Genomic DNA, 20,114 nt, shown 5'->3' with positions numbered 1-20,114 from the left:
AATGCTCTTGCAAAACAAACCAATTTCTCCCTGCCAAAAATACCTTCTTCTTCTTCTTTTATCATGTATATAAAGCAGAGAGAACAATGATAACAGGCAAAAATTGAAAGATGAAAAACGTTTAAAATGAGTAGTTGCACATAGGTTGACATAACGAAGTCAAAGTAAAAACTATCTCCCCCCCCCCCCCCCCAGGTCATCAGGTATAGTTCAGATTTCCCAGGCTTGTGATGAACTTGAGAGCGATGGTTCTGTTGTACTGCATGTTTCATAGAGGAATGCCAAATCATACACAAAGTTTCTGGTCTGGAAGTTCCAGTCGAAATCTCAAATGATGTGTGATTCTCTCCATCACAGCTGCATTGCAGAGTGAGTGGTACTAAGGACTCAGAAACAACCAGACTTTGGAGAATAAGGAAAGAGACTGGAAGAGACGCAGGGAAGCACTTCCTTGATGCAACATGGCCTAACTTACTTGCAAGTGAAACAGAACACTCAACAAATTGCTGGCATAGTCTCATAAAGTCCCCTTGCAAATTTTGTGCAAGCAAATTGCGACAGACGTCTCAACAAACAGGTCATCTATGGTGGTTTAGAGTGACCTTGTTTAGTTGCTGCTCTAAAGGACATTTGTTGTGGAAACGAACCTAAAAAGCCCTAAACGGCCTCAGTCCAGTATATCTGAAGGAGCGTCTCCACCCCCATCGCTCTGCCCAGACACTGAGGTCCAGCACTGAGGGCCTTCTGGCAGTTCCCCTGCTGTGAGAAGCCAAGTTACAGGCAAGCAGGCAGAGGGCCTTCTTGGTGGTGGCGCCCTCCCTGTGGAACACCCTCCCACCAGATGTCAAGGAGAACAACTACAAACTTTTAGAAAGACATCTGAAGGCAGCCCTGTTTAGGGAAACTTTTAATGTTTGATGTATCACTGTATTTGATTATGTATTTGATTGTTTCATTAATGTTTGATGTATTACTGTATTTGATGTATTACTGTACTGATCCTGAAGCTGAGGCTCCAAGACTTTGGCCACCTCATGAGAAGAGAAGACCTCCTGGAAAAGACCCTGATGTTGGGAAAGATGGAGGGCGCAAGGAGAAGGGGACCACAGAGGACGAGATGGTTGGACAGTGTTCTTGAAGCGACCAACATGAGTTTGACCAAACTGCGGGAGGCAGTGGAAGACAGGAGTGCTTGGCGTGCTCTGGTCCAGGGGTCACGAAGAGTTGGACACGACTAAATGACTAAACAACAACAACATTACTGTATTTTAATATTTGGTTGGAAGCCGCCCAGAGTGGCTGGGGAAGCCCAGCCAGATGGGCGGGGTATAAATAAATTATTATTAATTATTATTATTATTATTATTATTATTGAGCTCGGGAGGGCAAAATATTTCTGCATTGCACGGGGTCAGATTAGACGACCCCCGCGCAACCTTCTCCGAAGGAGCGTCCCCCCCTATGCCGCGGGAGTCTGTTCACGCAGCGTTTTCTCTGCAAGGCAAAGGTGTCTTTTGCAGCTCTGCAGAGAAAACCAGGCAAGAGGGAAACGGAGAGAGGCCGCTCCGGAGAGGCGATCCACCGGCTTCGGTTAGGGACTCCATTTCCCAGGGAGCCGCCGGGCCGGGGAGGGTGTGCCTAGTCCCGGCTGCCGCGTTTCCAGGAAGCGCCACCGACGAGAAAGAGAAGGAGACGCGGCGGGCGGAGCGCGCGCCCTGCAAAGGTAGCCGACTTTCCCCGGGGAAAGAGACCCCGAGAGGGACCACCGCGCGAGGGTCTCTATCTCCCTCTACCCCCCACCACGCGAGGGTGTCTATCTCCCCTCCTCCTCCGCTGCTCGTTGGGTGCGCGTGGATCCGTAAGGGCACCCCAGGAGACCCACGGGCACGGGTGGGGGTCCTCCTTCCTGCTTGGCTCCCACCTGCGCGCAATTACGCACGCGGATTCGTTTCCGTTGGCAAACCCTTTAGCCGGTTTCTGATTGCGACCTCCTCCCGGGTTAGAGACCTCGCCTCTTGCGCCCTCTCTAGCCTCACCGCCCCCCACCATCCGCGCGTGCCACCTGTTTTGGACTCCGGTTCCCATCAGCCCGCAAAAAACACAGGGGCTGCTGGGAGTTGTAGTGCAAAACCGCTGGAGGGCGCCAGGTTGGAGACAGTAGCCCTGGCGCAGAAGTGGCAATCCCCTTTGGCAATGAGAAGTGTTGTTGTTTAGTCGTGTCCGACTCTTCGTGACCCCCTGGACCAGAGCAAGCCAGGCACTCCTGTCTTCCACTGCCTCACGCAGTTTGGTCAAACTCATGCTGGTAGCTTCAAGAACACTGTCCCACCATCTCGTCCTCTGTCGTCCCCTTCTCCTTGTGACCTCCATCTTTCCCAGCATCAGGGTCTTTTCCAGGGAGTCTTCTCTTCTCCTGAGGTGGCCAAAGTCTTGGAGCCTCAGCTTCACAATCTTTTCCTTCCAGTGAGCACTCAGGGCTGATTTCCTTCAGAATGGAGAGGTTTGAGCTTCTTGCAGTCCATGGGACTCTCAAGAGTCTCCTCCAGCACCAGAATTCAAAAGCATCCATTCTTCGGCGATCAGCCTTCTTGATGGTCCAGCTCTCACTTCCATACATCACTACTGGGAAAACCATGGCTTTAACTATACGGACCTTTGTTGACAAGGTGATGTCTCTGCTTTTTAAGATGCTGTCTAGGTTTGTCATTGCTTTTCTCCCAAGAAGCAGGCGTCTTTTAATTTCGTGACTGGGGTCACCATCTGCAGTGATCATGAAGCCCAAGAAAGTAAAATCTCTCGCTGCCTCCATTTCTTCCCCTTCTGTTTGCCAGGAGGTGATGGGTCCAGTGGCCATGAGCTTCGTTTTTTTGATGTTGAGCTTCAGACCATATTTTGCGCTCACCTCTTTCACCCTCATTAAAAGGTTCTTTAATTCCGCCTCACTTTCTGCCATCAAGGTTGTGCCATCTGCATATCTGAGGTTGTTGATACTTCTTCCGGCAATCTTAATTCCGGCTTGGGATTCATCCAGCCCAGCCTTTCGCATGATGAATTCTGCATAAGTAGAACCATAGAATTGTAGAGTTGGAAGGGGGAACCCGTGGTCATCTAGCCCAACCCGCTGCAAAGCAGGAATCTTCTGAAGCCGACTCCCCAATGGGTGCCCTGGTTTGTTTTGTTTGCTGCATTTATATCCCACCTTTTCCTCCAAGGAGTTCAAGGTGTCATGCATGCCTCTCCCCCCCCCCCCCATCCTCATTCAATCCCCACAACAACCCTGTAAGTTAGGCTGGGCTGACAGCAAATTCCTGGCCCTGAGGTCACCTAGTGAGTGAGTCTCAGGGCTAAGCAGGGATTTGAACTTTGGTCTTCCAGGACATAGGCCAACATGGTTCTCCTTGCCATTTCATGCGCACAACAGCCCTGAGAGGCAGGTTACATAAATTATAGTAATATAAATTTTTATTTATACCCCGCCCTTCCCAGTTCAGAAAACCGGGCTTAGGGCGGCTAACAACAAATTTAAAACACTTAATTGATGCAACAAAAATCAGCCTAAAATACAGTATGAAACATGAATAACAATAAATTCAGAATTCAAAAATCAGTTTAGGGGGAAAATCCATCCAATAAACATTAGATGATCCCCAGGGCTAGCTGGCTAAATTAGTCCTATTTGGGCCAGCGAGGAGATCAGGGGAGAATTAGCTGTGGGATCCCAGAGTGGGTAATCTCCCTAAAAAGGGGAGGGGGAGGGAAGGAAGGGGAATAAAAGATCAGACCAGGTTCAAATTGAAAGCCAGGTGGAATATCTCTGTCTTACAGGCGCTGCGGAAGAATGTTAAATCCTGCAGGGCCCTGGTCTCATGGGACAGAGCATTCCACCAGGTCGGAGCCATCACTGAGAAGGCCCTGGCGGAGGATAATCTGACTTCCTTAGGGCCCGGGACCTCTAAACTATGGTTATTCATGGACCTTAAGGTCCTCTGTGGGCGGTCCCGTAAATACGAGGGCCTAAGAGGTGGTGACTCCTCCTAGGTTACCCAGCAAGTGTCACCCAGTGAGTGGGGATTTGAACTCATAGTCCAACAATGGATGCAAAGGGCAAAGCGATGGGGACCCTATTCCAGTCGAAAGGTTTTTGTGGCCCGAAAGGGGCCACAAAAAGCATGACCGGAGGGCCAAGAGCATGTCCCACTCAGGGTGAATCAGGGCCAGTTAGGAGGGGTGTGACCTGGGGAATGTTCTGGGGGCCGATTGGAGAAGCCAGGAGGGCCACATTTCACACCCGACATGCTTAGTAATTTGACCTCTCATTTTTCGCCCTACAGATCTTTTCGTCATGGCTCAGCCAGTGCAACCAAAGCGCATCTTGGTGACCGGCGGCTCAGGGCTGGTGGGCAGGGCCATCGCAAAGTTGGTAGCCGAGGGAGAAGGGCGGCCGGACGAGGAGTGGATCTTCGTGTCGTCCAAGGATGCCGACTTGACGTGAGTCGGTCCTCCCTCCAGGGTTTAAGAAAAACCCACACTTGCTGGGGTGGGTGGGCTGGATGACCTCTGGGGGTCCCTCGCAGCTGTACAGTTCTGTGAGAAATCTGGTTGTGTTTGTGAAGACTGGCGGCTCTCGGGAGAGCCCAGTCAAGCAGACAAGCGTAGCATCATTCGGTGAGTCATCTGGTGTATTGATCCGGTCAACGGACCTCATAATAAGAGACATAAGGACAGAATACAGGAGTATCGAACGTCTCTAGAAATGGATAGAGCGCATGGAAAGGTGCAGAACAGACAGGGAGTTCAGGGGGACTTGAGCACCAAGCTAAGGAGAGAAGAACCTGGATAGTTCATGGTGTTGATAACACCAAGGTTGCAGGTTCGAATCCCGTATGAGGCAGCTGGATATTCCTGCATTGCAGGGGGTTGGACTAAATCAGGGGTAGGCAAGCTAAGGCCCGGGGGCTGGATCCGGCCCCATCGCCTTCTAAATCCGGCCCGTGGACGGTCCAGGAATCAGCGTGTTTTACATGAGTAGAATGTGTGCTTTTATTTAAAATGCATCTTTGGGTTATTTGTGGGGCATAGGAATTCATTCATTTCCCCCAAAAAAATATAGTCCAGCCCAAGGACGCAGGTGGTGCTGTGGGTTAAACCCCTGAACCTCTTGGGCTTGCCGATCGAAAGGTCAGCGGTTCGAATCCCCGCGGCGGCGTGCGCTCACTTTGCTCATTCCCAGCGCCTGCCAACCTAGCAGTTCGAAAGCACCCCCGGGTGCAAGTAGATAAATAGGGAGCGCTTACCAGCGGGAAGGTAAACAGCGTTCCGTGTGCTGCGCTGGCTCACCAGATGCAGCTTGTCACGCTGGCCACGTGACCCGGAAGTGTCTGCGGACAGCGCTGGCTCCCGGCCTATAGAGTGAGATGAGCGCACAACCCTAGAGTCTGTCAAGACTGGCCCGTACGGGCAGGGGTACCTTTACCTTTACCTTTTACTTCCCGGTTCAAAAACTGGGCTCAGAGCAGCTAACAACAAAATTAAAACAATTATAAAAGCAGCATAAAATACCACATAAAAACATGAATAGCAATAAAATTCAAAAATCAATTTAGGGGAAATAAGCATTAGTTAATCTCAGGGCTAGCTGGCTGAATTGGTCCTACTTGGGCCAGCGAGGAGGTCAGGGAAGAATTAGCTGTGGGGTCTCAGAGCGGGTAATCTTGATAAAAGGGGAGGGAAGAGAAGGGAAATAAAAGATCAGGCTGAATTCAAATTAAAGGCCAGGCAGAATAGCTCTGTCTTACAGGCCCGATGGAAGGAGGTTAAATCCTGCAGGGCTCTGGTCTCATGGGACAAAGCATTCCACCAGGTCGGAGCCATCACTGAAAAGGCCCTAGCCCTGGTGGAGGATAGTCTGACTTCCTTAGGGCCCGGGACCTCTGAACTATGGTTATTCATGGGCCTTAAGGTCCTCTGTGGAGACCGAGCACAGCCATCCTGACTAGCCCTCTTTTCCGAGAATTGGTCTAACGCTCTTTTAAAGCTATCAAAGACGGTGGCCATCGCTGTCTCCTGCAGCAATGAGTTCCGTAGTTTGACTTGGTTTGGAGTGTCTAAGCTTAGGGAAGAAAAGTATTTCTAAGGAGGGATCAACAGACCAGCAGCACTGCCTCCGCGCACACGATTTGTGGCAGCGTGGAGCAAGTTGTGGGCGCAGCCCTGGCAGCCTTTGCTTGTAATCGTCTTTTGAGTATGTGCCTAAGGCTGCCTTGAGGCGGAGGGCTTAGGAAAGCCAGAGGTAAATGCACACCTGACTCCACCTGGCTGGCGCAGCTTTGCCTAAGGGGAAAGATGCTTCGTTCTCCATCCTCATCCCCTCTCTTCCCTTCTAGGGACGCTTCCGCAACCGCAGCCCTTTTTGAGAAGCACCAGCCGACTCACGTCATCCACTTGGCAGCCATGGTGGGCGGCCTTTTCCGGAACATCAAGTACAACCTGGATTTTTGGGTAAGGATGCTGATCTCTCTATTCACCTGGTGCTATACCAGCTGCACTGGCTCCCAGTGGAGTACAGGATCAGGTTCAAGGTGCTGGTTTTAACCTTTAAAGCCCTATACGGCCTAGGACCCTCGTACCTACGGTGCCGCCTCTCCTGGTATGTCCCACGGAGGACCTTACGGTCTTCAAATAAAAACATCTTGGAGGTCCTGGGCCACAGGGAGGTTAGGCTGGCCTCAACCAGAGCCAGGGCCTTTTCGGCTGTGGCCCCGATCTGGTGGAACGCTCTGTCACAAGAGACTAGGGCCCTGCAGGACTTGACATCTTTCCACAGGGCCTGCAAGACAGAGCTGTTCCACCAGGCCTTTGGCCAGGGCATAGTCTGACCCCCTCCTTTGGTAATCCTCAGAGAACTCTAGCCCAGTGGTTGCCATTAATTTGACTCAGAATTGATTTTAAAATGAGTTGATTTTAGAACTCATTTCAATTAATTGATTGTGATTTTATGGAAATTGTGTTACTTTTATTGTTGCTAGCCGCTCTGAGCCCGGCTTCGGCTGGGGAGGGCAAAGGTCCTCCGTGGGACATACCAGGAGAGGCGGTCCCGTAGGTACGAGGGTCATAGACTGTATAAAACATTAAAACGTTTCTTTGATTGCCTTGAATTTTCCTGCCACGCCAGGCACCAGATAGCTTGGGACCAGTGGACTTGAGAGACCGCCTTCTATACCTGGTACAGAAGTCCGAAATGGCTAGGGGGCACCAGGTTGGAGCAGCTTGCCCTAGGGAGAGAGTGTCCTTTACCCCACAGAAGTCTGAGAAATTTGCTCCCCTCCCCTTTTCCATCCTCGCCACCTGCTTGGCACAAGCCTGTAGCCTTTATTTATTTTTATTGCTGCGAGAGATTAATCCCTCGCTGGCTTAAAGAGGTGGCGATCCATCTGCTCCCTGCAGATGTCTGTCCTGTCTCTTCCCCTCTCCTCCCTCTCCCGGATACGAGAAGCTTCTAGCGGTCAAGAGACGCACGTCCGCAGACTCTCGCATGCAAGGAACACATCGCACCGAGCTGGGTTTATTTGCTCGGAGGCGGGGCCGTGCAAGCCTGCAGCCACGTCATCCTTAATCCCAAAGGTCTGATGCAGGAAGCAGAGAGAACTACAGATCCCAGAATGCCGTGCTCCTCCTGAGCTGCCTCCCCCGGCTTCGTTCAGGGGTCTGGCTTCTTTGCTGACCTGTGGTTGGACTGGGTGTGCTGCTTGATGCTGACCAAACTTGGCCTCCTGGTGCATATTTTGCTCCACAGTAACATGAGGATGATGATGATGAGGATGATGATAATAAAATTAATAATAAAAGGTAAAGGTACCCCTGCCCGTACGGGCCAGTCTTGACAGACTCTAGGGTTGTGCGCCCATCTCACTCAAAGAGGCCGGGGGCTAGTGCTGTCCGAAGACACTTCCGGGTCACGTGGCCAGCGTGACATCGCTGCTCTGGCGAGCCAGAGCCGCACACGGAACGCCGTTTACCTTCCCGCTAGTAAGCGGTCCCTATTTATCTACTTGCACCCGAGGGTGCTTTCGAACTGCTATGTTGGCAGGCGCTGGGACCGAACAACGGGAGCGCACCCCGCCGCGGGGATTCGAACCGCCGACCTTTCGATCGGCAAGTCCTAGGTGCTGAGGCTTTTACCCACAGCGCCACCCGCGTCCCAAAATTAATAATAATAATATATTATTTATACCCGACCCATCTGGCTGGGCTTCCCCAGCCACGCTGGGGGGTTTCCAAAAAAATATTAAAATACCGTCATACCTCGGGATGAATATGCTTCAGCTTAAATATTTTCAGGTTGTGCTCCGCGGCGAAACAGAAGTAACAGAGCGCATTACTTCCGGGTTTCGCCACTCGCGCAGACACTCAAAATGATGTCACTCGCATGCGCAGAAGCGGCGAAACGCAAGACGCACCGTCACGTCTTACGTTCGCTTCAAGATGCGAACAGGGCTCTGGAACGGATCCCGTTCGCATCCTGAGGTACCACTGTACAGTGGTACCTCGGGTTACATACGTTTCAGGTTACATACGCTTCAGGTTACAGACTCCGCTATCCCAGAAATAGTACCTTCAGGATGATAGTACCTTCAGGATAATAATTGCTTCAGGATGAGAACAGAAATCGTTGTCTGGCGGCGCCGCGGCGGCAGGAGGCCCCATTAGCTAAAGTGGTGTTTCAGGTTAACAACAGTTTCAAGTTAAGAACGGACCTCCGGAACGAATTAAGTACTTAACCCGAGGTACCACTGTACAGTAATTCATCAAACATTAAAAATTTCCCTAAACAGGGCTGCCTTCAGATGTCTTCTAAAAGTCTGGTAGTTGTTCTTCTCTTTGACATCTGATGGGAGGGTGTTCCACAGGGCGGGTGCCACCACCGAGAAGGCCCTCTGCCTGGTTCCCTGTAACTTGGCTTCTCGCAGTGAGGGAACCGCCAGAAGGCCCTCAGCGCTGGACCTCAGTGTTCGGGCAGAACGATGGAGGTGGAGACGCTCCTTCGGGTACACTGGGCCGAGATTACTTCTGGTCAATGAGCCACCATAGGCACTAGAGGGCTTTGAAAATTTGTTTCCTGGGCTTTTGAGACTCGTTTATCCAGGTGCTATCTGAAACTCTTTGGTTGCCACATGTGATTCCCCCCCCCCCCAGCTCTCTTACCCCATTGCTGTGTGCTTGGGAAGGCGGCACAATGTCTGAAGTGCAAAATTGCACCTTTAGAAACCCATGAAATGAAATGAAAACCCTTTTCGGAAAAGGAGGAGAAATTCCTGGGATGTGCTTTAAACAGAGACAGGTGTTTTGATGCGTGGTTTCAAAATTACTGCGCACAACTGTCCCCTTTGTACTCTGGACAGAGGGGGGTCCCCAGCGTGGTTGCCATGGGCACCAGATACCCCTGCAAAGGCTCCCTACCTATCCCAGTTTTTAATCTTTTAAAACTAAGTGGGTTCGCTTTGGGGGAGGAGTGCTCACCTATTTATTTGTTTGTTTTGCAGGGGGGGGGAAGTGGTCGCCATTGCTGACTCTTGGGGATGGGTTTCTGAGCTGTTTCTCTTACGTAAAATGCATATCTTGCGTCGTCCACAATATGGACCTGCAGAAATCTTGGAGACTCTTGAATTCCCCTCTTTTTTCTCTGCCCAGCGGAAGAACATGCATATCAATGACAACGTCCTGCACTCGGCGTACAAATCCGGTGTCCAGAAGGTGGTCTCCTGCCTCTCCACTTGCATATTCCCCGACAAGACCACCTACCCGATCGACGAGACCATGGTAGGGGCTGCCTCCTGATTTGCATGTTCTGTGCCTTTTTATTCCCAGGAGCAGCCTTGGGTCCATTTAAAGGTAAAGGGACCCCTGACCATTAGGTCCAGTCGTGGCCGACTCTGGGGTTGCAGCGCTCATCTCGCTTTATTGGCCGAGGGAGCCAGCGTACAGCTTCCGTGTCATGTGGCCAGCATGACTAAGCCGCTTCTGGCGAACCAGAGCAGCGCACGGAAACGCCGTTTACCTTCTCGCCAGAGCGGTACCTATTTATCTACTTGCACCAGTGTGCTTTTGAACTGCTAGGTTGGCAGGAGCAGGGACTGAGCAACGGGAGCTCACCCTGTCACGGGGATTCGAACCGCCGACCTTCTGATCGGCAAGTCCTAGGCTCTGTGGTTTAACACACAGCGCTACCTGTGTCCCTGCTAAATCATAGGTCCAAAGAATTGTAGCGTTGGAAGGGTCATCTTGTGCAACTGCCTGCAATGCAGGAATCGCAGCTGATATTCCTTCCCTCTTGAACTTAGGGGTCTTTCTGTCCTTCCCCACCCTGATTCTGGGATTTCCAGCAATGGGGAGTGGGTGTTTTGTGGGTGGTGGTCCCACCTTTGACCCCAGGACATTTTGAACTCCTCGATCTGAACTGATGGTCCGCCTTCTCTTCCAGATCCACAACGGTCCCCCGCACAACTCCAACTTTGGGTATTCCTACGCAAAGAGGATGATAGATGTCCAGAACAGGTAGGCCCCGCTCCGCTCTTCCCATTGCCCTCCACTGCATCCCACCCCAGAAAAGAAATTCATTAGCTGCATGTTGGCATTTCTATGGGCTCTGTGGTTTTTCCTTAAAAAAACCTGAGTAGTTGGATCAATATTAAGCTGCTGATCATCCCCTGTAACAGAAAGCTCAGGTGGTGAGTGTCGACAGACATTGAGCCACAGCTACAGGTGAAACTCGGAAAATTAGATGATCATCACAATTATAACAAAAAAAGGCTTGACATATCTCGCTTTGCATGTCATGAGTCTATCTCATATATTAGTTTCACCTTCTAAGTTGAATTACTGAAATAAATTACCATATTTTTTGCTCTATAAGACTCACGTTTTCCCTCCTAAAAAGTAAGGGGAAACGTGTGTGCTTCTTATGGAGCGAATGCAGGCTGCGCAGCTATCCCAGAACAGCAAGAGGGATCGCTGCTTTCACTGCATAGTGATCCCTCTTGCTGTTCTGGCTTCTGGGATTCAGAATATTTTTTTCTTGCTTTCCTCCTCCAAAAACTAGGTGCGTCTTGTGGTCTGGTGCATCTTATAGAGCGAAAAATACAGTAACTTTTCCACGATATTCTAATTTTTCGAGTTTCACCTGTTGGCCACCTGAAAAACAAGAGGGAGGTGATCAGTATTCACAGGGGATCCATGGAGTTTGAACTGCAAAACTGTATATATATATATATATATATATACACACACACACACACAAACAAACACACACACACACACACACAAACACATACACACAGTCGTACCTTAGAAGTCATAGAATCCTAGAGTTGGAAGAGACCACAAGGGCCATCGAGTCCAACCCCCTGCCAAGCAGGAAACACCATCAGAGCACTCCTGACATATGATTGTCAAGCCTCTGCTTAAAGACATCCAAAGAAGGAGACTCCACCACACTCCTTGGCAGCAAATTCCACTGTCGAACAGCTCTTACTGTCAGGAAGTTCTTCCTAATGTTTAGGTGGAATCTTCTTTCTTGTAGTTTGGATCCATTGCTCCATGTCCGCTTCTCTGGAGCAGCAGAAAACAACCTTTTCCCCTCCTCTATGTGACATCCTTTTATATATTGGAACATGGCTATCATATCACCCCTTAACCTCCTCTTCTCCAGGCTAAACATGCCCAGCTCCCTTAGCCGTTCCTCATAAGTCATCGTTTCCAGGCCTTGGACCATTTTGGTTGCCCTCCTCTGGACACGTTCCAGTTTGTCAGTGTCCTTCTTGAACTGTGGTGCCCAGAACTGGACACAGTACTCCAGGTGAGGTCTGACCAGAGTCGAATGGAATCCGTTCCGCAAGTCTGCTCGACTTCCAAAACCAAAGCGCGGCTTCCGATTGGCTGCAGTTCCTTTAAACATTTTTTCCAACTCATCATAAATCGTTTCCCAAAATAGCCTTTCAGATTTCAGCAGCGTCCGGAGCGAGGCCAAAATCCGTCGCCTCTCGCTTCCTGTTCTGTGTTTGCAGTGAGTCAGAGGGAGTCATAGCGTCCTGCGGCGCCCCCCTCTGCTTGGCGCCAATGGCAGGGGAGCCAGTCGCGATGCCCTAAATCTGCCTCGGTTGCTATAAGGCGACTTTCCCCCCTCGCACATCGCCAGGGACCGAACCTTCCCCATGCAACGGATTCCGGTCCGCTCTCCAGGAAGATCGCTAGCATCACACACCCACACACCCACCCTGCCCACTTTCTTTCCCCAGGGGGTATTTTGAGCAGCACGGGTGCCGCTACACCGCTGTCATTCCCACCAACGTCTTCGGACCCCACGACAACTACAACATTGATGACGGGCACGTCCTGCCGGGCCTCATCCACAAAGTGTACCTGGCCAAGGGTGAGTGGGGCTGGGCGTCTGGCCTTGGGGCCTGAAATGGGAGAGGGCGATGGTCAGGCTGCAGAAGGGGTGGTGGGGAAAGCTGTCTCCCTTGCAGCAGCGCTTCTTGAACTCGGGTCCACGGACATCGTTGGACTGCAACTCCCATCATCCCTAGCTAGTAGTGGTCAGGGATAAAGGGAGTTGTGGTTCAGCAATCACCAGGGACTCAGTTTTGAGAAGCACCGGCTTACAGCCTGCCTGGCAACTGTGTTAGGAGATGGGACTACTCAGTCGGTAGACTCTTAATCTCAGGCTTGTGGGTTCGAGCCCCATGCTGGGCATCACAGGGGGCTGGACTAGATGGCTCTGGTTGTCTCTTCTAATTCCGCGGTTCTAAGATGTACGTGGTCAAATTGACTCCTATTTGCTATATGAGGAGAGCATTTTCCAGAGCCTTTTCCAGGCTGAAGGCCCTGTTCTTGGTTAACCTCACAAGGGCCGCAGGCCAGTGGTGGGTACGACTGAGGCTACCTTAGGTCCAGAGCGTGGCAGGGGAGGTTTACAGCCCCTGGCAGAGCATTGGCGTAATGGTTAGAGTATTGGACTAGGACCTGGGGGAACAGGGTTCAAATCGTTCTGCCCGGACACTGAGCTCCTGCGCCGAGGGCCTTCTGGAGGTTCCCTCGCTGCGAGAAGCCAAGTGACAGGGAACCAGGCAGAGGGCCTTCTCAGTAGTGGCACCCGCCCTGTGGAATGCCCTCCCATCAGATCTCAAAGAGAAACATAACTACCAAACTTTTAGAAGACATCTGAAGGCAGCCCTGTTTAGGGAAGCTTTTAATGTTTAATAGGTTATTGTATTTTAGTGTTTTGTTGGAAGCCGCCCAGAGTGGCTCGGAAAACCCAGCCAGATGGGCGGGCATAAATTATTATTATTATTATTATTATTATTATTATTATTATTATTAATCCCCGCTCAAACACGAAGCTCACCAGATGACCTTGGGACAGTCATAGAGACCTTCTGACATCCTCTAGTCCAGCCTTTCTCAACCTGTGGGTCCCCAGATGTTGAACTACAACTCCCATCACCCCTAGCTAGCATGGCCAGAGCTCAGGGATGATGGGAGTTGTAGTCCAACAACCTATGGGGACCCACAGGTTGAGAACCGCTGCACCCCCTGCGAAGCAGTCACCATCTCCTAGTCAAACCTACCTCACAGGATTGTTGTGGGGTTGAACTGGGTAAGATGAGAACCACTAGGCCACCTTGTGATCCTTGGGAAAATTTTATTTATCTTTCGGTGAATATTTTTATTAAGATTCTTGGAAGATGAAGTTGATATGTAAATAACAACAATTGTATTGTGTTGGGGCTGAGTGTGGGGGCTGAGTTTGGGCATGAGAAAGGGGCCTGTGATCCTAGGGTCTCATTTGATCCCAACACGAGAAAAGCAGCTAGAATGGGAAGACTTGAGTGCTTTTTTTGCAGCAAAGGGGGAAGGAATAAGGATGCTCTCTAATTGGTCGTTTTCTCCACTCGTCTGTAGAAAATGGTACGGCTCTCACTGTCTGGGGGACGGGAAAACCCAGGAGGCAGTTCATCTACTCTCTGGTAAGCTGGCTGGTTGAGAGGGAGAATTGTCAGGGGAAAAACAGTGTTGGGAAAATGTAAGATCCCAACTGCTACACTGAGCTAGAACGGGTCAGCAACCGTTTTCAGCCATGGGCCGGTCCACCGTCCCTCAGACCTTTTTTTAAAAAAGTATGAATGGATTCCCATGCCCCACAAATAACCCAGAGATGCATTTTAAATAAAAGCACACATTCTACTCATGTAAAAACACCAGGCAGGCCCCACAAATAACCCAGAGGTGCATTTTAAATAAAGGGACACATTCTACTCATGTAAAAACATGGTGATTTCCAGACCGTCCGCAGGCCTGATTGAGAAGGCGATTGGGCCGGATCCAGCCCCCGGACCTTAGGTTGCCTACCCCTGAGCTAGAAGGTGTGCAGAGGCGGGTGACCAAGATGACCAAGGGTCTTGAAACCGGGCCTGGTGAGGAACAGTTGAAGGAGTTAGGGATGTTTGGAGAAGCCTGAGAGGTTATAGGATAAGGTAAAGGTAAAGGGACCCCTGACCATTAGGTCCAGTCGTGGCCGACTCTGGGGTTGTGGCACTCATCTTGCTTTACTGGCCGAGGGAGCCGGCGTACAGCTTCCGGGTCATGTGGCCAGCAGGACTAAGCCGCTTCTGGCGAACCAGAGCAGCACACGGAAACACCATTTACCTTCCCGTTGGAGCGGTACCTATTTATCTACTTGCACTTTGACGTGCTTTTGAACTGCTAGGTTGGCAGGAGCAGGGACTGAGCAACGGGAGCTCACCCTGTCACGGGGATTCGAACCGCCGATCGGCAAGTCCTAGGCTCTATGGTTTAACCCACAGCGCCACCCGCAACCCTTATAGGATAGCCATCTTCAAATATCCGAAGGGTTGTCCCTTGGAAGTTGGAGCAACCTTGTTTTTTGGTGCTCCGGAGGTCCCTTTGTCTCGGAGGGTTTGCAAGGGGCAGGCAAGCCTTTTGAGGACCAGGGTGGAGCAGCCTTAAGTCTGTGACACCCCCAAGCAACGTTGCACGTGGGACCCTGTGAAAGTGGGGCCCCCCCAAGGTTCCAGCAGAACCGCCCCTCTTGGAGAGGAAGAGAGGAGACGATGGATATCTGGTCTCTGGTCGTTGCAGGACTTGGCGCGGCTGTTCCTCTGGGTCCTGAGGGAATATGATGAAGTGGAGCCCATCATCTTGTCGGGTAAGGCCGTCCCCATGCAGATTTGAACACACACACACACACACACACACACACACACACGTTGCCCCCAAACCAACATTTACTGTATTCTTCACTCCATAAGATGCACTTTTTCCTTCCTAAAAAGTAAGGGGGAAATGTCTGTGTGCCTTATGGAGCGAATGCGTGGTCCCTGGAGCCGAATTGCCCAGGGGCAAAAAGCAGATCATGTTTTGTTTTGTTTTGAAAGAGGGAAGTGGGTGTTGAAACAAAGCCGCTGATCGTTTGCCGATTGGGGAGAGAGATAAGGGACGCTAGAGATAAAGGAGGCTGCCTGGGAGGGGGGAGGTAAAGACAGCAAACTTGCAAAGGGGGGAAACAGGAAGATTAAAGCAATAAGGAGAGAAATTAGAAGAAAAGGAGGCGCAAAAAACTGCTCCAGCTAAGAAAAAGACACTAAGGCAAACGAGGGAAGGGAGTGTTGAAAGAAACCAGAAAGCAACGCAAAGCCTCTGGAGCGAAGAGGCAGGAGCGCTCCCGCTGCACTCAAGAGGCTTTGCGTGGCTATCCCTGAAGCCAGAAGAGCAAGAGGGATCAGTGCTTCTGGGATAGCTGCGTAGCCTCTTCAGGGCAGCGGAATGAAGGCTCCTCACTGCCCTGAAGAGGCTTCGCACGGCGAAGCTAGAACGAGAGGGAGCGCTGCGCAGTGATCCCTCTTCTTCTGGCTTCTGGAATAGCTGCGCAGCCTGCATTCGCTCCATAAGACGCACACACATTTCCCCTTACTTTTTAGGCGGGGAAAAGTGTGTCCTATAGAGCGAAAAATACGGTATATAGCCCTGGGCAGTGGAGCTCACTTCCATAACGGTGTTGTTTTGCTTCCTGTCTGTTTAGTCGGAGAAGAGGACGAAGTCTCCATTCGGGAAGCAGCCGAGTGTGTGGTGAGAGCAATGGACTTCAAGGGAGAGCTTCTTGTATCCTTGCGCATGGTTTCCCAAGGCCCTGCAACCCCTCTCAAGGACGCCGCAAGGGCTGTGTCCTTTTCTGGGCTCGCCTCCCCTCTTCTTATGCAAAGCAATACAGATGGTCCCACTCTTTGAAACTTTTCTCTGCTGGCAAAAAGCAAAGGCTTCCATTTGGTCCCTGCATGTCTTCTTCCCTTCCCCAAAAGGCCAACTGGTGCCAACGAGGGCGTTTCCCCCCCATTGGGAAAAGGGTTTACAGACCAGAACGGCACCTTCTTCCCACTCCAAGCAGAATTGGGGCCTTGTGCTGCCACTATTCAGTTTTTTAAAAAACGCAAAACTACTACAGAATCTCCTTCTCACTTTGTGTGCCGTTGCACCTTTCAGAGCAAGGTTTCCAAAAACGTGGGTCCTCAGCTGCTTTTGGACTACAACTCCCATCATCCCAGTGGTCAGGGATGATGGGAATTGTAGTCCCAAAGCAGCTGGAGACCCAAGTTTGGGAAACACTGTTTTTTAGAGGAAGGGATGGAGAACCAGAGCTGTGTCCCACCCCCTTCAGCAGAAAGAGAAGTTTTTTTTCCCTTTAACTTGGGCCCCTTCCTAGTTTGATACGACGAAGTCGGATGGGCAGTTCAAGAAAACAGCCAGCAACAGCAAGCTGAAGCGATACCTCCCCGATTTCCAGTTTACACCGTTTGAGCGAGGTGAGAACAGTGCAGGTCTTGCTCCTCGCAGCCAGGGTTGGGATGGGAGCGGCTGTAAACAAGCTTAATCCAGGGCGCCATTTATTCTGAGAGCAGCTGCTCTCCAGGGTTGAGATCCTGGCCTAGCCTTCAGATGGATTGTGCTTGAGCAGCAACAACAGAATCGCCAAACCCGGAGCCTGGGGTGACGGCAAGGTGAGGCCCACCCTTCCTGCAACAACATGCTGCTTCTCTCGGAGCAGTTTGAGTCCTTTGCCTAGTAGCCAGCAAAATAACCTGCTTCATATTTATTAAGAAGTTTCTACTGCTTGATAAAGGGACGCGGGTGGCGCTGTGGGTTAAACCACAGAGCCTAGGACTTGCCGATCGGCGGTTTGAATCGCCACGGCGGGCTGAGCTCCCATTGCTCGGTCCCTGCTCCTGCCAACCTAGTAGTTCGAAAGCACGTCAAAGTGCAAGTAGATAAATAGGTACCATTCCAGCGGGAAGGTAAACAGCATTTCCGTGCACTGCTCTGGTTCACTAGAAGCGGCTTAGTCATGCTGGCCACATGACCCGGAAGCTGTACGCCGGCTCCCTTGGCCTGTAAAGCGAGATGAGCACTGCAACCCCAGAGTCGGCCACGACTGGACCTAATGGTCAGGGGTCCCTTTACCTTTACTACTTGATAAAGAAACAACCTATCTCTGGGGTTTACATAGAAATATAGAAAAGCATGCATTAAAATGAGCAATTAGACATCATAACATTTTGCAACATGGGTAAAATCAACAGCTTCAAAAATAAATATGCCTAGTACAATTGGGTAGCCTTGACTCAACAAAGAGGCATTGAAAACGGAAGGAATTCCAGAGCATAGGAGCTGCTAGAATAAAAGATCAGTTTCTTGGTGAGTGTGGAATGAAGATTATTTGATATGTACGAGATTGCCAGTTCCACAAGTTGAAGGGTCAGGTGGGCACCAAAGGGGGCAAATCCTTTGTGTCAGCTGCTTCATGCTACAACACATGCCCCTGTGTTTCTAATAATAATAATAATAATAATAATTTATTATTTACACCCTGCCTATCGGGCTAGGTTTCCCCAGCCACTCTGGCCGACTTCCAACAAAACACTAAAATACAATAACCTATTAAACTTTAAAAGCTTCCCTAAACAGGGCTGCCTTCAGATGTATTCTAAAAGTTTGGTAGTTATTTTTCTCTTTGACATCTGATGGGAGGGCGTTCCACAGGGCAGGTGCCACCACCGAGAAGGCCCTCTGCCTGGTTCCCTGTAACTTGGCTTCTCGCAGCGAGGCAACTGCCAGAAGGCCCTCGGAGCTGGACCTCTAAGGGGCATTTAAGATTTTGTATTTATTTATGTCCCCCTTAGCAGCAGTTTACAACAGTAGCTGCACACAGCTTACTGAAACATTAACAAGCACATCTTGAGAAGGGAGCAGACGCAGCAGAGAGGCGGCTGGGCAGTCTCTCGTGACTCGGGGCCATTGGCCTGATCCAGCAGGCTGTAATCTGCAAAAACTAGGTGTGGGAAAAATGCATTTTATTTATTTAGGCAATCTGTAACTGCATCGTCATTCAGGTCAGCCCCAGAGCAGGATGTAACAAGAATGCCAGAAGAAAAAAAAACACCCAACTATAACAGCTGTGCATTGGGGTTACATCCATGAGTTTTCTGGAGCCACCTTCGCTGTAAACTAAGGAGCTTAGACATGGTCTGTTCCTCTGGAAAAATCAGCTCTCCAATCTTCCAAAATCTGGATGCCATTGGCCCCAGCTGATCGTTCTTCTCTTCTTCCCGCAGCTGTGAAGGAAACATGCGACTGGTTTTGCGCCAACTACGCCGTTGCCAGGAAATGACCAAAGGAATGGAGCCAGGGTGGCCAGCGCTGCTGTTTGCAATTTTTGCATCAAACTCAGGTTTTTTGTTTTGCTGGAATAAAGAATGACAACAAAAGGGGCTGTTTAGGGTGCCGGGAGAGTGTGCAAGCCGTGCTTTTTCTGATAGTTCAGTTTAGCTCTTTAAAGATGGCACAGCTTGCTTATTCACGAAGCAGTACGCAGCGGAATTGGTGGACGGAGGGGGCTTGTGGTGGTGGCTTTCACGTTCTTAAAGAGCAGCTTTCAGCACTCTAGACGGCTGGTGGAAATCCTGGGAGAGGGTGGCAGGCATGTTGCAGTCTTTTCCTGTTCACAATAATTGGCCTCCGTGACCTGTCCTGTTGCACCAGAGTCCTTTATTGGAGCAGAGCGCTGCTACCTGCACCACGGTCACCTTGCGTTTTGGGGAAGAGAGCCCGTTTCCCACGGCCAAAGCTGATGTGGCTGTAGGAACCCTTTCAGTCTAAGAAGAAGACGTGGCCTGGAGTACAGAGAGCCAGTGTGGTGTAGTGGTTAAGAGCAGTAGTCTCGTAATCTGGGGAATCGGGTTCGCGTCTCTGCTCCTCCACATGCAGCTGCTGGGTGACCTTGGGCCAGTCACACTTCTTTGAAGTCTCTCAGCCCCACTCACCTCACAGAGTGTTTGTTGTGGGGGAGGAAGGGAAAGGAGATTGTTAGCCACTTTGAGACTCCTGAAGGGGAGTGAAATGTGGGATATCAAATCCAAACTTCTTCTTCTTCTTCTACAAGCCTCTCTGCCTGATCTTCTAATCCAACGTTCAAAACAAATACTTGAAGAGACCCTGTGCGCTTTTCAAAATTCCTCTTACACATATTGTCACAGGCTCAAAGCTCAGGGATACACAGCATGCACCCTCTCCAGCGTCCGAAGTTCAGCGCCCCGTGTTGTGGGTTTGGGGTAGGGTGAGGGGCTACATCCGCCACAATTTTTTAAACCCTTGCTTGGCTCAAGAAGCCCTAGGATGGGTAACCTCCAATTATTTTATTTCTGAAGGACTTATGGAAAAGAGATGTGGAGGTTAGGAACTTGTTGCAGCAAACCAGATGCCAAGGGCAGGCGCTGTTATTCCGAGGTAACAACTGCAGCGCTGGCTAGGGGGGCGTTGATGGGAGCTGTGTCCCCAAACAGCCGGAGGGCGGCAGGTTGGAGAAGGCTGGGCTACCAGAGGAGCCAGCCAGCCGGAGTCCTCCATTTGGTAGCCGTTTTAAATATTCCTTTAGCTCATCTCACTTTGACCTGTCAGAAAAAGAACACCACTGTAATAAAACTTGACAATAAATCAGTTATTTCTTATGCCTGTGGCCTTCGTCTAGCCCCTACTTCCTACCCAAGTCTGTT

The 20,114-nt window shown here is 50.6% G+C and overlaps 2 protein-coding genes across 2 annotated transcripts in view; both read left to right on the top strand.

Annotated features, from left to right (window-relative positions):
• The window catches only part of EEF1D (eukaryotic translation elongation factor 1 delta), a 247,792-nt gene that overhangs the window by 162,432 nt on the left and 65,246 nt on the right, over positions 1–20,114 (top strand). The window lies entirely within an intron of this gene.
• Positions 1,631–20,069, top strand: GFUS (GDP-L-fucose synthase). Its single transcript, XM_083449070.1, has 12 exons — positions 1,631–1,723; positions 4,332–4,488; positions 6,384–6,498; positions 9,688–9,816; positions 10,478–10,551; positions 12,291–12,424; positions 13,957–14,021; positions 15,154–15,220; positions 16,094–16,173; positions 16,772–16,871; positions 18,678–19,253; positions 19,505–20,069. Exons 2-11 carry the CDS (start codon positions 4,343–4,345, stop codon positions 18,731–18,733), a joined length of 966 nt encoding a protein of 321 aa, XP_083305196.1. The 5' UTR covers positions 1,631–1,723; positions 4,332–4,342; the 3' UTR covers positions 18,734–19,253; positions 19,505–20,069.

This window comes from Podarcis tiliguerta (genome assembly GCF_965153285.1).
Source record: "Podarcis tiliguerta genome assembly, chromosome: 7".
In the NCBI taxonomy this organism is placed as follows: Eukaryota; Metazoa; Chordata; class Lepidosauria; order Squamata; family Lacertidae; genus Podarcis; species Podarcis tiliguerta.
Note: the sequence above shows the minus strand (reverse complement) of the source record. Positions and strands in the feature narration are given on the sequence as shown.